General features: G+C 38.6%; 2 protein-coding genes across 3 annotated transcripts in view; both read right to left on the bottom strand.

Annotated features, from left to right (window-relative positions):
* Window positions 1-14,892, bottom strand: part of LOC134818419 (kynurenine 3-monooxygenase-like) — a 927,626-nt gene that overhangs the window by 67,542 nt on the left and 845,192 nt on the right. The window lies entirely within an intron of this gene.
* The window catches only part of LOC134818414 (striatin-4-like), a 31,155-nt gene that overhangs the window by 7,596 nt on the left and 8,667 nt on the right, over window positions 1-14,892 (bottom strand). For both annotated transcript variants that reach the window (XM_063827952.1, XM_063827951.1), the window contains exons 2-9: window positions 6,578-6,681; window positions 3,550-3,693; window positions 3,128-3,312; window positions 2,742-2,830; window positions 1,585-1,727; window positions 1,291-1,415; window positions 1,036-1,133; window positions 752-818 (exon numbers count right to left, since the gene is read on the bottom strand). In XM_063827952.1, the coding sequence (XP_063684022.1) occupies window positions 752-818; window positions 1,036-1,133; window positions 1,291-1,415; window positions 1,585-1,727; window positions 2,742-2,830; window positions 3,128-3,312; window positions 3,550-3,693; window positions 6,578-6,681 (955 nt within the window). The remainder of the gene's footprint in view (window positions 1-751; window positions 819-1,035; window positions 1,134-1,290; window positions 1,416-1,584; window positions 1,728-2,741; window positions 2,831-3,127; window positions 3,313-3,549; window positions 3,694-6,577; window positions 6,682-14,892) is intronic.

Below are 14,892 nucleotides of genomic sequence, written 5' to 3'. Positions count from 1 at the left end.
CTCGGGCTTATTAAGGTGCAGAGTTATACAGCTGCAGTAATACTGTCGGGGTTGTGTAACGCAACAGATTCCTACTTTCGTAGTCATCATCAACAGATTAAGCAACAGAATTTATCACTTCTCTCGTGAAAATTACAAAAAATTATAGCCCTTATAACAAACAAAATGTAAAGTTCATAATTAATCTGAATGTCCATTGTCTCCCCCATGGCAATTCAAATGGTGCAATGAAATGTACATTTAGGCCAGAGGTAGGAGCTGCATGTTCAAAATGATCTACAAATTATATTTGAAATATTCAAACAATTAGCCAATAATCAAATGAAGGGAAACTGATATCATTGAGCCTATTCGAAACTATCTGGGCAGAACTGAACTGAATGCTATTCTAGGCAAAACGATTCATAAGGATCATAAATCCGCATACACATTACACATGTATGACTAAGAAATGTACGATGTTTGTAGCCTATCATAGCATGATGAAATCTAAACAGCAACACCACCCCGCATGTCTGATCCGACAATAAAGTGCGCAAATATTTCACACAAATTCCAAAATTCCGATAACATTAGAATAATGGAGGTGATTGTGTAACTTGAGATCGTGTCCCACCTGGACTCTGCAGGTAGAACTACGTAATACACGTGAATACAGGATGTTTTTGATACAGGTCACCTGCTTCCCTCCAATATTACAATAATATTACGTAGTTAATTTGGTTTAAACTGCTTTGTAATCTTTTCTAACCTGCTTTCTGTTCCTTTGTTTGTAGAAAGTCGATGTCCTTGAAGTCCTTGTTGCTTTTAGTAGACACCTGAAATAGGGTTGGAATGTGAGTGACGGAGCGTGAGGTTGCGACTAAAAACAATTTCATTACGAGCTACTCGAGAGAGTAACAAATTGGGAACCCACCGTTCACCAAACCCTGACTTTGTAACTTAATAACGTCATTACAAAGTTTCAATTAAATCTGAGATTATGAATAACGTTGTTACGGTTACACTATTTGTTTCAAGTTTTCCCGCCAATACCTTGAGTCCAGAGGGTATGTTGTCCGTTCCTTTGGGCAACTGGTTGGGGATCGGCGAAGGCTCTTCGTCGTCATAGTTTATCCTCATATTAGGTCCCTCTGAAAATTAGTCCAAATTAGACGAAAATTTAAAGTCGTGATGATAATCGTAAGAAGGTATCAGCTGCTTCTTGATAATATCATATCCGATCGAGCATTCCCTTGTCTGAAACCTAGTAACACCGTTTTAAGCTAAATCTGTATAATGGGTACTCACTCCTGTTGAAGCGTTTTCCATTCCGACTGTACATATCGAGACTGTCATAGTTGTTCCACGAACTCAAACCCTTCATTCCACGGGGTATCGACGAGTCTTTGTGGTTCAACATCTGATTGCTAAAACTGAAATTAAAGTGGCTTTTAGCGATAAACAACTCATTTTACACTCTGAACAATTATGCAAGTGCATCTTTTTAAAACCTGATGACGTCACAAATACGTATGATGCTCTGAAAATAATTTAGTTTCGTCATGAAATAACACAATGACGTCACCACCGTACTCCAATTACCTAGATGGATCGTCTTCATCGTCTCCATCGTCCTCCATATCCTGATCTTCGTCATCATCTTCATCCTCCTCCTCATCGTCCATGAAGTCGAATGCACGCAACGCATCCTCCGCTTGACTATCACCCTCCTTTTCGTCATCACTCTGCAAAAATTCGATGTTATATTTTCACATTGCGTAGCAGTTAAACTGCTGCATAACCTAGAACAGTAAAGTGTCTCGGCGTCTATGTCCGGTGAGGTTATTATAGTAACTTTGCACCACACAGTGCTGTACAGTTCTCATGGTAGGGATTGAGCTTTAAGCTTAAAACGCGTCTAGACGGTAACCTACATAATCGTTATAAAATATGGTGGCAATATGACGTCAACGAGTAAGCTGAAACTATGATTTATATTATGCTTAAGTTAATTTTGCGAGACCTCCTGTTTTAAAGTCATCAGCTGTAAAACTTTGTGGAAATTTGCGACTAAATCCTCCAGATTGAAACAAGATACAAATATACAGCTCAAAACGGCAGTGATCCGGATCTTCTAGCTTGTTATTGATGAAAATTGCCTCTCAGATCATTGACCTAATTGGTAAATTTACATACAACCAGGCTTAAAGTTGACATCATACCGATTTCGTATATATTGGCAGTTCCCGTAGTAGTATGTAATAATGAATACCTAACATATCTCCCCGGGTGATTCTCGCTTGACGTGTACAATTTAGCTGCTTTAAGTTATCCTAATTGAACATTTCCGGCTAAATGTTTGGCAGTTAAACAAGTACATGTGTCAACATTCATTAATGATTGCCATTTTTGTGTGCATGTCAGCTCGTTTAAAAATACAGTATGAGAGTGTGGAATGTTTGCAATGACGCGTAGAAACCACAGTTCAAGACAATGTGATGTATGCAATATGCACATATCTAGTTTCTATTATCATGTCATGACGAGAAGAAATCCTCCAACTAGACATATTTCCAGCTCAGGATGAAAAAATGTGACAAGCCGTCGTGAAACATTCCACTCTACTACGGGTGTTAAGAGTGTGTAATACACACTGTATATAGCTGAATGGCGCTTTTAGATTGGAAAATGATCCAAGAGTTTCCCTCCTTTGTGTAAATCTGGTTCATTATAATGATAAATATTGGTTTGGCACTTACGCTGTCCTCTTCATCATCAATTATCGTCACTACATTCGTATCATTCTGTTCGTGGTACATCATCCTCTTGCTGCCCGAGTAATCTGAAACTATTGGCGACTCACGTTGGGAATTTCACAAAGAAATCGTTATAATTCTGCTGAACACAAAGAAGGTACTAGGAAACCGGATTATTGTTTAGCATATTACTGAAGTATTCACTATAGTATAAATTGTACAGTTATACAGATATTTTATGATAATTTGACACAAGTCCAAGTGAAAACAAATGTGATTTTGATGGCTTCCAAGTTCAAATCACAACATCAGCAGAAGTTATTTTAAAAGCTGCCGTCTGCTCTGATTGAAAACATTCAGGGAAACTGACCCAGGCTCGTGTCTCTTACCTTGGTTATTATTCCTGGTCCTGTCTATAAGTCTGTCGTCAGGCCCTGGACTGGTACTCTGATCGGTTACGGGCGCTTTATGGAATGTGGGCATCATATCGCTGTTTGCTAAACTCTGCATTATCTGCAGTCGGGCAGTTCGGGCATTCAACAGCTGCTCTGTTGATCCTACTTCGGTCAAGTATCTGAAATGAGAGCACAATTTTAAGAAGAATCATAGAGGTCTCACGATGTACTGAGATTAAATAGCATTTCCAGTCCGAAAAATTACTTTCATAAACGATAGCAGTGCCGAGCTTGCATGTGGCCTGGCTCGAGATTGTTGCGAATGAGAAAACATACATGTACGAAGATAAATCTATATTCGTCGCACGTAATGTAAGAAGTAATGATACATGCAGCTGCAAGACGTTTTAACTTACTGTTTCAAAAGTAGGCGACCTTTCTTGACTTGCTCGTTAACAGGGGGTTTGGGTGGATCGAGGTATCCGTCAACTTCGTCCTCACCGAACATTTCGGAACAACCCATTTCTCCGTTAACCTTCGGACCTTCGCTTTTGCCTAACCTGTTAAGATAAAGGTGAAGATAAAAATTGGGAAAAGAAAAACTAAATCATTACATTTTGAGCAGAAATAATGTGGGCGAAAGCAAATCTACTGCCAGTACTGATCGGCGGATCGAAATCTTTAAAGTGAACAAAGCCAAGTGAATTGAAATCTTATTATATTAGCTTTCATCAAGATTCAGGAAGAGCGGTAGGAGTGCCCGCCGTTATTAGGCAGAGGAAATCCCGCCGCGCACTACAAGCAAACCGTAGAAATGCGCGCAGGCCATAGCGCGCCGCCATAAAATGTACAATTTGGTATAACGAAAACTATTTCGCGCGCTCCATAATCTGAAGATGAATCCGTAAAATTGTTCACAATGAATAGATATCGCCAAATCAAGCCCAAAACCTAACTCTAATCTGGTCACGTTCTTGTCATGAATTTGTCACACGCACACAATTTGTATACAAGTCTTGCATACACATTGCCTTCCGTAAAAATACAGGTATAACGCTCGCCTAGACCTATTCCCTTACTTTGGTTTTATACCACAAATCGCCAAAACGATCCTGACGTGGATGATCTGACCATCAATACTAAACACTCATACTACTTGATGAAGCAAGCTTAACCACCAATTTGCTACAAAATGGGACGCATAACTCGCCTTATATGGATTGTACGATCTTTTGTAAATCGGCACATCTTCCGGTGAAAATTCCGTGACTCATCGTCTTGCAATTCTGTCAATTAGACTTAACGACACTGGATCAAATAATTAAGATGGAATGTATCATCACTGCACTGTCTGCATCTGGTCGTTGAAAATATTAACCGCAAATATAGTTTTTTAAGAAGTGGCTTCGTTAATTTTATATAACATTTTAGTACATAAAATTAAAGTAACTTATTATAATAATGATCCTACAAAAAATGTGCATGACCTTGTATCGTACAATCTAGTGTCAACCATTTTGTAATGATTTAATACAAATTGTAACGGAACTGCAGGAATTGCCAATGATTAACTGCTCGTCGTCTGTAAAAAAGCACTCCCGTAATTTGGTATTTAAGGACTGAAGTTTTCTATAAATAGTTAGAACCAATATTTGCTATATATTTGTAATCTCAAGGCTCTAAAACCTACGCTTCCAACCAAAGATTTCATACTTCATTGCGACGCTCCGTCAAGATTATTAAAAAGCGCCCTATGAATAATTATTACCCTAGATATAAATATATACATCTTTTTAGCTTTTCAATAGAATGTATACCGATTTAGGCACCAATTTTGCTTATTATGTACCGATTAATACTGATAGTCAGAGATTGATTTGATTAGATTTTACACTTTCATCCTTCAGTACATCACTTACAAAATGGACATTAAAATTAAGTGGAGCAATAGTATATTGAGGATGACAAGGCACTATAAGTGGATAAGGTAAGCTGAGTCATGGATCAGATTATATCAACGTGAAATTGGTGTCCAAGCTACGTTTTGGAAGGGTTGGAGTCATTTCATCTGTATGTTAACACGGATGAGCAGCAAGCCAGCTACAGTATGATACTTTCTAGCGGTCAACGGCCCCAACTCCCCAAATTATAGAACGCAATGTCTTACCATTTTTATTCCATCAACTCAGTGACCAGGTGTATTTCTAATCACATATCACCCAGTTCATGTTGCACTGCCTGATCTGCCGTTTTCTGACCATTTTTGAAATTCTGAATTCTTTGACCCCAATTTTTTTTTGGGTCAAGAGCTATCCATTGAAAACAATGAAAACAATCGCTAGTCCCCAGAAACCCCCTTCTGGAACCGCCTAAAATGCCAAAATTTGTCAAAAGTGCTAAAAATTCCAGGTTTTTGAGTGGTCTTTAAGAACTCCAATCAGAAATCAAACTCGCTGCTTCGCTGGAGGAATAGTAGAGAGAAATCTTCTCTGTCATACGATGTCATGGCCCTGTGGCCTGTGTGAGCTCAACGAAACTAATGTGACATAATGTAGATGAACTGACTAGCGAAACCAGTATAATCCATTCTAGCCCCACACACTAGTAAAACCAAGCGATAGTGAAACACACTTGGCACGCGAAAGCAGTCCCCGACAAAGAGTACTCGAATATTGTGTTACTCTGCTGTTATTACTACTGCAGAGTGTGGGAGGAGTATGCTGTTATCACTCTATCTACTGTAGAGTCTTCATTTAATGAGTATAATTCAGTGAGCTATGATACTCATAGTAACCGGCCATTCCGTTACACTGATAATAGTTCTCAATCAAAAGCTCTTTCTGTAGGTCACTGTTGCGTGTCCATGTTGGTGGTGTACACACATTAGCAGGTGCCTATACTGCCTAACTGCACTATATGTAGTGCCCTAACTGCGTAATAAACTGTAAACTCACGCAAATATGTTACTTTACTAACCATCATTGTGGAGCACATGTTTCTAAAAATATGACCTACAAATTATGTTAAAAGTAATAAGTTCAGTTATTGTAAATACCAATGGGTTAAGTTCATACCCTGGGAATTGTTTCGAATCTAGCTTCTTTTAGTTCATATATCAACCGATGTCGATAATATTTAAAAAATTTATTCGATCCACTCGATCATCATGAATTTACAATGTAAGTTTTTCTGATTATAATGAAGTCTGTACACCCAACGGAGCGGGAAGGACTATTATCATGTATTGAAACGAGCACGTACGGTGATTATTGAATCATGATACAGATCAAGGTCCAAAGTCTTTGAATCACAGATCGCATAATATGGCATAATCGGTCAACATAGATCCACTAATCATATCCAGTGATACCTTGATACCAAAGGTGGTTTATTCCAGGTAAATTAGTAAATTAAAAGTAATACTGATTTAACTAATTTACTCACCTCTCTTGTCTTAGAGCGTTTTCTAACATCTTGATACGTTTTACTAGACACTGCATCATGTTCTGGTGACCTTCCCTTTCTCCTTGCAGGAACGATATCTGGGCCTGAAAACAAGATGTATTATCAAGGTAAATTCATTATGTATGACAGTTGCAGTGGAAGTAAACTTAATCTAAACGCTTTCTTTACTACTTCCCCATACCGCAATCTTTATTACGTACACTATAAAGATTCGGCAGAATACTGCACATAATATATTATGTTCACTTAAATACAGCCCATTAGGGTAACTTGTGATAAATATTGTGACAGCTTGTCCAGGTATGTTCATAATAACATTTACCCTCGCGTCGGGTATATCATAATTCACATTTCATAAGATTACTTAAAATACGTGATAATCCAATTCGTCATATTCCAATTCGTCATATTCCACTATTATTCTATCAAATGTGCTCACCGCTGGCTAAAATACATTTGGCCACATGAACCGCTAGTATAATACAGTAGAATGATCGCAATACATTGCACGCCCACAACTACATTGTCTGAGATAATGATATATATTCTCATCGTACAATAAAAGTTCTAGAACACGATTGCAATTTTCAAATTACCAAACAATTACATATCAACCCATAATTAGCCCACAATAACCGTAACAAATTACATATCCAATGTCCAGTAAAATTGGGCAACAGCCAGGGTGTAACAGGGGTAGACGAGGAGGAGAAGGAGGGGAGGAGGAGGAGAAGGAGGAGGGGGGAGGAGGAAGAGGAGGAGGAGTGGGAGGGGGAGGAGGAGGAGGGGGAGGGGAGGGGAGGAAGAGGAAGAGGAGGAGAAGGAAGAGGAAGAGGGGAAGGAGGAGGAGGAGGAGCTGAGAGGGAGGAGGAAGAGGAGGAGGAGGATGAGGAGGAGAAGGAGGAGGAAGAAGAGGAGGGTGTGTGTGAGGAGGAGGAAGAGGAGGAGGAGGAAGAGGAGGAGGAGGAAGAGGAGGATTTGGAGGAGGTGGATTACAAGGTGATCAATAGATTACAGTGTCATTACACTGACAGACCGGAGTGTTTATTACGTTTTGACACTTCCTACTTATTTTTCTGTCAACAGCTCCATGATCCTCCCTCTCGGGAGAGTTTATTTTTTCCTTTTCACCCTTTTGAAAAAAGGCAATAGTGAAAGGTTACGAATGGACGTTTTTGCAGAAAAACGTGGATTTTGGAGATTGCAGTACGTAGGTGGGTTTGAGTATGTCGTGTTCCTTCCGTTAGTAACCATGCAACGAAAAAGTTGCGCGCGCGAGGATTGCTTGCGGAGATGTGATGTATAGATAGCCTGTGATCTATGAATGCGCGGCGCAACTGTGTTATAATGTATACGATATAATGTATAATATTAGGTTATATGCCCAATTTGTACGTGGCACGCGTAGTGTATATTGATGTGTACTCGAGTATAGTTTACCTTTGCTTACAATTTAAGTTCTTTGCTTTACAAGTTAAGTTCTTTGGCAATTGAACTGAATTTCAAGTTTTTCCTGTACTTAATGCATAATTTATCAATATTATTATCATGAAGACTGAGTCTGAAGTGAGCTGATTGGAGCTTATACTTAAATTTATAGTAAATGTGAAATGGAAATCTAGCGTCCGCCAAAACGAAACAACGGGCGCAATTCTTGTTAAATCTTACTTTCTGGTTTCTATCTTTATCTGATCACGACTGAAACAGTCGCTGCTCTGATGGTGATGAAAGTAAACTGTACTGTTGTCAGTCAGCCCAGCAATCGGTGTAATCTAATAAAACTAGAGCGTGAGAATGCGCTCTAGATTTGCGGATTTCCGGAATGAAATTAGTCAGTCTTTTCATAGTGTTAAATGAGTGAACACGTGACTTTTTTAACAATTGAAAATTACATTGGACCCCGAATACATCCGGAGCTATTGACCGTTCATTGTTGGTCATCTGAAACATTTGATTATGTGACAGGGGTAGGCGGATAGAGCAGAAAATAGTGCATATTATATCATATTATAGTGCATATTATATAATATAGTGGCACATATTATATAATATATACCCTATAGTGCATATTATACATTTATCACATGCCTTCTCATGCGATATCAAAACTTTCGCCCACGAGGCTTGCCGAGTTAGCGAAAGTTTCGATATTTCCCGAGGCTTGCCGAGGGTTATATCGACATTTTCAATCACGAGGCTTGCCGAGTTTTGAAAATGTTGATATCGCATGAGAAGGCATGTGATTAATGTTTTATCACACTTTCTTTGGAGCCAAATTTGGCCGGGAAAGCAGAATTTGATCAAACGTTAGTTATAAATCTCACCAAAGCAAAACTAGACATGTCTAACTTATTTATGTTTATAATGTCCAAGCTATATATAGCTCTCGATAAGTTAGTATTTCAGATATTAAAGATACAATACGTCAAAATTAGAATCTCGCGTTTCACATTTATGACACAGTGAATGCTGTGTGCCGCGCTGAATTTGCTTTGTACTGCTACCTAGTGCATGCGATATTAATGTGTTTTCCGCCTATGGGTCTTGTACTTATGAGTCTAGAATATTCCGCCGCGAGCGCGTTTGATACGTAATTACATCCTGCAAATCAATCGATGTGAGGTGATTCTAATACTTTATTTCTATTAGATATTTTTAGAGTCATTAAAACTGTAGATGTATAATGTATAGAACATCCGTTTAAGTGTTGATTATACATCACAGTCCTTATCGTATAATCTGTATCTGCGATAAGGTGAAAGAATTTCCTGGTTGTTAAATTTTAATAGTATAGAGCTGTGGCGCCATGATTGTCTATTTATCAGTCCACATTATACACTGCACACCCTAATTTACATCAACAATATTATCGTCCGTCTTGATTCTTGATTGTCTGTTATTTCAGAATGATTTAATCAATGCAACTTGTAATCGTTGACTTAGAATTTTATCAAGTATTCTGCTTAGTTCTTAGTCAGTATACATCTTTACTTGCCATATTTGCCATTATTTGCCATTATTTGGAGCCATATTTGGCCTGGAAAGCAGAATTTGATCAAACGTTAGTTATAAATCTCACCAAAGCAAAACTATAGACATGTCGAACTTATTTATGTTTATAATGTCCAAGCTATTTATAGCTCTCGATAAGTTAGTATTTCAGATATTAAAGATACAATATGTGAAATTAGAATCTCGCGTTTCACATTTATGACACAGTGAATGCTGTGTGCCGCGCTAAATTTGCTTTGTACTGCTACCTAGTGCATGCGATATTAATGTGTTTTCCGCCTATGGGTCTTGTACTTATGAGTCTAGAATATTCCGCCGCGAGCGCGTTTGATACGTAATTACATCCTGCAAATCAATCGATGTGAGGTGATTCTAATACTTTATTTCTATTAGATATTTTTAGAGTCATTAAAACTGTAGATGTATAATGTATAGAACATCCGTTTAAGTGTTGATTATACATCACAGTCCTTATCGTATAATCTGTATCTGCGATAAGGTGAAAGAATTTCCTGGTTGTTAAATTTTAATAGTATAGAGCTGTGGCGCCATGATTGTCTATTTATCAGTCCACATTATACACTGCACACCCTAATTTACATCAACAATATTATCGTCCGTCTTGATTCTTGATTGTCTGTTATTTCAGAATGATTTAATGCAACTTGTTATCGTTGACTTAGAATTTTATCGAGTATTCTGCTTAGTTCTTAGTCAGTATCCATCTTTACTTGCCATTATTTGCCATTATCTGCTTCGAGCTAGAAATTATCTGAACTGGAAATTATCAGAACATTTGTAATATTCAAATGTATCTCTTCAACATTTTAGAACGCAGTACTCCACCAGCCTATAACCACCCTGGTCATGGCCAGGTAGTTCACCCGTACTGTTACCAATATTGAATTGTCTAAAGAATGGCAGCACATTAATCATCGGACCTGTTTGCCCCAGTGCCCAGACTAATTTACAACTAGATTAGCTGATTAAGTTACGTCATTCGTCCCTTGATATATTTATATAGATAATATATTTTATAGGATGTTTTTATTGCACTTATTTGCACTAACTAAAATTCAGTTAAAACTAGTCCTGGGATAGAATTTTCGCTCTTTATTGTACAGAATCTATAAGTCTCTTTATCAGTCTGTTTATAGATCAGCCACGAATTTCGCAAGCTAATCTAGGCGAAACCGGTTTGGAAAATGGAAAAGCCAAGTATAATTTCTGCACAATTTCTATATGGAATATGGCTCAAAGAAGGGATCAGAGGGGGTTAAAATTCAGGTCTGAAATGGCTGAAATCTGGCTTTGTTTTGTGTGTTTTCTTCCCTCGAATAGATCAAACATCGTTTCTGTGTCTACTACTTTTTGTGAGGGTGACTGTAGTTTGTTCTGACACTTCCTTTTTAATTTCAAGTAAGCGATTAAGGAAATTAATAAGCCTGATTGATTGTATCGCTGACAAGTACCAAAACGTTGTGCAACTTTCAAGTCTGCTTGTAAACTTTGATCTCGTTTTCAGTAACCTTAAGTCGCTTGAAACTCGTACAAACCAGGGAGTTTTTACTTTGTTTCATCATCCGAAGCCTAATTAGGTTTTGAACTATGAAGTGCAGTAAAAAAGCAACAGCTTGAAAAAGTTTTACAACAAAAAATTGTATTTTGCTTAACACATCTCAAACGCAAGGAAATGTTTTTAAAACAAGGTATAAATATATATTTTTCCTAAATCTGCAAAGCTTATCTGATCATTGCATTTACGGTCATAGACTACTTCAGGTTATTGATTTAAATCTTTATTTAAATCAGTACCTCACAGTAGTAGAACAGTTGTTGAGAGTGGGCTCCTTGTTCCTATGGGAATATCGGACTCTCTCTGAGCAACTGATTGATATTTCATGCCCCCGGGTGAGAGCCAGTGCTCCCTATCGGGGCATGTAATATCAATTCTGCTTTCCTGCCAAATTTGGCTCGAAAGTGTGATAATATATAATATATACCCTATTTATATTATAGTGCATACAGCATATTATATAATACTAGAAAACCCGTGGTCACAGGGAGGAAGCTGATAGTATTTTTTGTTAGTAAGTTTAAATCGCGTCAAAATATCCTGCACAACCGAAGATACAGCCGGGCCCATTAAAATGTAGCTCGCACTAAACACAAGGTAATATAAACAAAACCGATAAAAATGCCGTTTTGACAATCTTTGCACGTGAATTGAAAGATGGATCAAGTTAAATTTGTTGTTTGCTTATTTGTTTGCATAATCAAGTATCGATAGATCTTAACGAAGCTCAAGTGGTCGTGGTCGTGGTCGTGGTGACATTCAATTGAATTTTATTCCAGTGACCAATTAATGAGTTAAATGTGGTATGGATGACCCCCAAATAAAACAGTACGTGTTTGAAGTGATTGATAATGAATAAAATTGTGTGTTAAACATCAAAAGTGATATGTTTAAAAATTGAACAAGCTATTTGTTTGGTAGCATTAATGGATACCCTCTGTCCGACATATCTTCATTGTGTTTTCAAACACAAAGCTTGATGTCCCCAAGTTCACATTATATTTCTCAAGTTTGCTAACCCTCAGTTTGAGTTATAACCAAGGTACTACATGTTTCTTTGTGAGTTTATTTGTGAGTCATTATTATTATAGCTATACCTTTATACTGAACCATGGACATTAAAGACATGAAGTCTGACCAATATCAACCAAAGGTCCGTACAAACTTTACCATTGTCACTTTACTTTACAAACGAACAAAGCGCTTTCTTTAAATTTTATAACTTGTCTTATTATCTTCAGCTGCTTTTGTTGATATTATAGTTAACAAGATTGAGTAAAACTATTTTACAACGCACTTAGGTTTATTTTATAACAATTTACTGTGGACTTTGTTTGCCTTCTTGATATAATTTGAGAAGATGATCCGGCTAGCCCTGCTTACTGCACTGTTAGCAGGCTGTTGTGTTGAAGCAGTTTATGACGACGACGTTCTCTACCGGGATGATTACGACGACGCTTGGGAAGAGGAATTAATGGAGGAGTACAACCATCAGGAACATCACTTTAAGCACGAGAATGTATTACCAACAGATCCCATCAAGGAAGACTCTGAGAACTACTTGGAGAGACTTAGAAGAGCATCAGAAGACACTGAAGAGACGTACGATGATGATTGGATGAGCATTGGAGATTCGGAAGAAGAATCAGAGACCTTTCTGTACCAGGATGAAACAGATCTGGTACAGTTAGCAGAACGAACAGATGAACAAGAAGAAGGTACAGAAGAAGGTACAGAAGAAGGTACAGAAGAAGGTACAGAAGAAGGTACAGTAGACAATCCCGCTATCAACATCAAGTACAGTTTAGGCAAGGTCTTGGAACCAGGTGATTTCATAGAGGTCCACGGAACTTACTCTGCAGATACATCCTGGTTTAGTGCCAACATTTTGGATGACAGTGGCAACATTCTGTTCCACCTCAACCCTAGACCAAACTGGTGGAAAACAGTGATGAACTCTAAACTTGGTGGCTGGGGGTCAGAGGTAAGGTGTGAACTGCCAAGCTTAAAATCCTACGAAGATTTCGTCATGAAAATAGTCTTAATGGACAACTTTTACAAAATATATTTCAATGGGAAAGCTCTCTCAGCGACCTTTCCATATCGAAGAGATATTTCAACAGCGAAAGACATTATATTCTGGGGCGGTAATAACGGCTTCAAGTGGAACACACTTATTCTACCAGGAACAGATAAAGCTTTCCAATATACGGGAATGAAAGAGTTTAAATTAAAAGTTGACGCATTGAAAGAAGGAATTGTCACCAAGGTCGCTGGGAAAAACCTTCAGGAGGTCAAAGTGTATGCTAATTCACCTGAGGGATCGCTGAATGTCCTTCAATGGTGGCTCATGAAAAAGATACAAGACAAAGCAGGGTTTCTTGACTTTAGTGATGAGACGCTGAATTGGATTCTAACAAACAGGGAAGCATTAGAAATGTTTATGACGTCGGGGGATATTCAAAGTAATAAATATCGAGAGGCTCTGAAAATACTAGGAAGCCTGATCCGGCTAGATCCTGCTATCAAAGAAGAACCACTGAGACTTCGACTTGCTGTTGCTACGGCAATCACACATTCAACACCAGTAGCCTCCATGGCTGTCGGAAGAAACACGATAGACTGGAAGGCAAGGTACCAGACCTACATGAGATGGAGTGAAGAAGATGTGCTCTTCTCACCATTCTTTGAGGGAACAGCCTGGCATCTCAGGTATGTAGTAGGATCCTGGCAAACGGAAGAGGAGCACATTTGGGCTCGGGAAACAACCCATCTAAAATAGGGGGCGCTACCCACAGAATGATGTCATACAAACTAAAAAACGATGACGGAACATACCATATTACTACTACCTCCCACTATCCCTCAAATCAATGCATGAGATTGGGGGTGTCTGTGGTGCTATATCAAAGTTCGCTGCAGGAATGTGTCATGCTTATGGAGTAGCTGCCGTCCAAGTGGGACAGCCTGGTCACGCCGCTTACATATGGTACAGAGGTGGAAACTGGGTGCTGGGTAACGATGTCTCTGGGTGGGGATCGTCAAATTCACATAGGGGAATCCAGTATACTTGGATGAGACAAGCATACTACTTCCGTGTTATGAATGAAGCTCAAAAGAACCTGGCTGGTTATAGGCTCTCTGAAAAATTGAGAATCGCAAGTAAGCTGGTGAATCCTGAAGATCGTTTTGAAATATTAGAGGATGCCACAACCGAATGCCCTTATAACTTTGCGGTGTGAGTTGACCTTGAAAAGGCAATAAAGGAACCAAATCTAAATAAAGAAACAGTACAAAATGCACTGCTACCAGTTGTTTTAGCGCAGCGGGAAAAAGAAAACAAGTCGTCTGATATTGCTAGTGAAAAGATTGTCACTTCAGAATGCTTTGGAACCACTAGTCGTGCGATGACAGATAAACATGGCAACACTGCCTATTGCAAACAGGAAACTGCTGATTTTGAAATTGATCTTGAGAAGCCTTCCACAATACAGGAAATAAAATTCCAATGGTGGGGTTGGTCAAAGCCAGCAGAGTACGACATCTATGCTATGGGTAAAGATGGTGACTACGTTCTGGTGAAGACACACGAAGATGAGCGAGTAGAGGGTTGGTTCAACCATTGGAGTTATCTCAATGGATGGGACATGAAGACTACCAAAATAAAGATGGACTTGAGAAAAGGAAAGAAAGATCCGTGGAGCGG

Source organism: Bolinopsis microptera, chromosome 7 (genome assembly GCF_026151205.1).
Source record: "Bolinopsis microptera isolate Bmic1 chromosome 7, MBARI_Bmic_1.0, whole genome shotgun sequence".
Lineage (NCBI taxonomy): Eukaryota > Metazoa > Ctenophora > Tentaculata > Lobata > Bolinopsidae > Bolinopsis > Bolinopsis microptera.
Note: the sequence above shows the minus strand (reverse complement) of the source record. Positions and strands in the feature narration are given on the sequence as shown.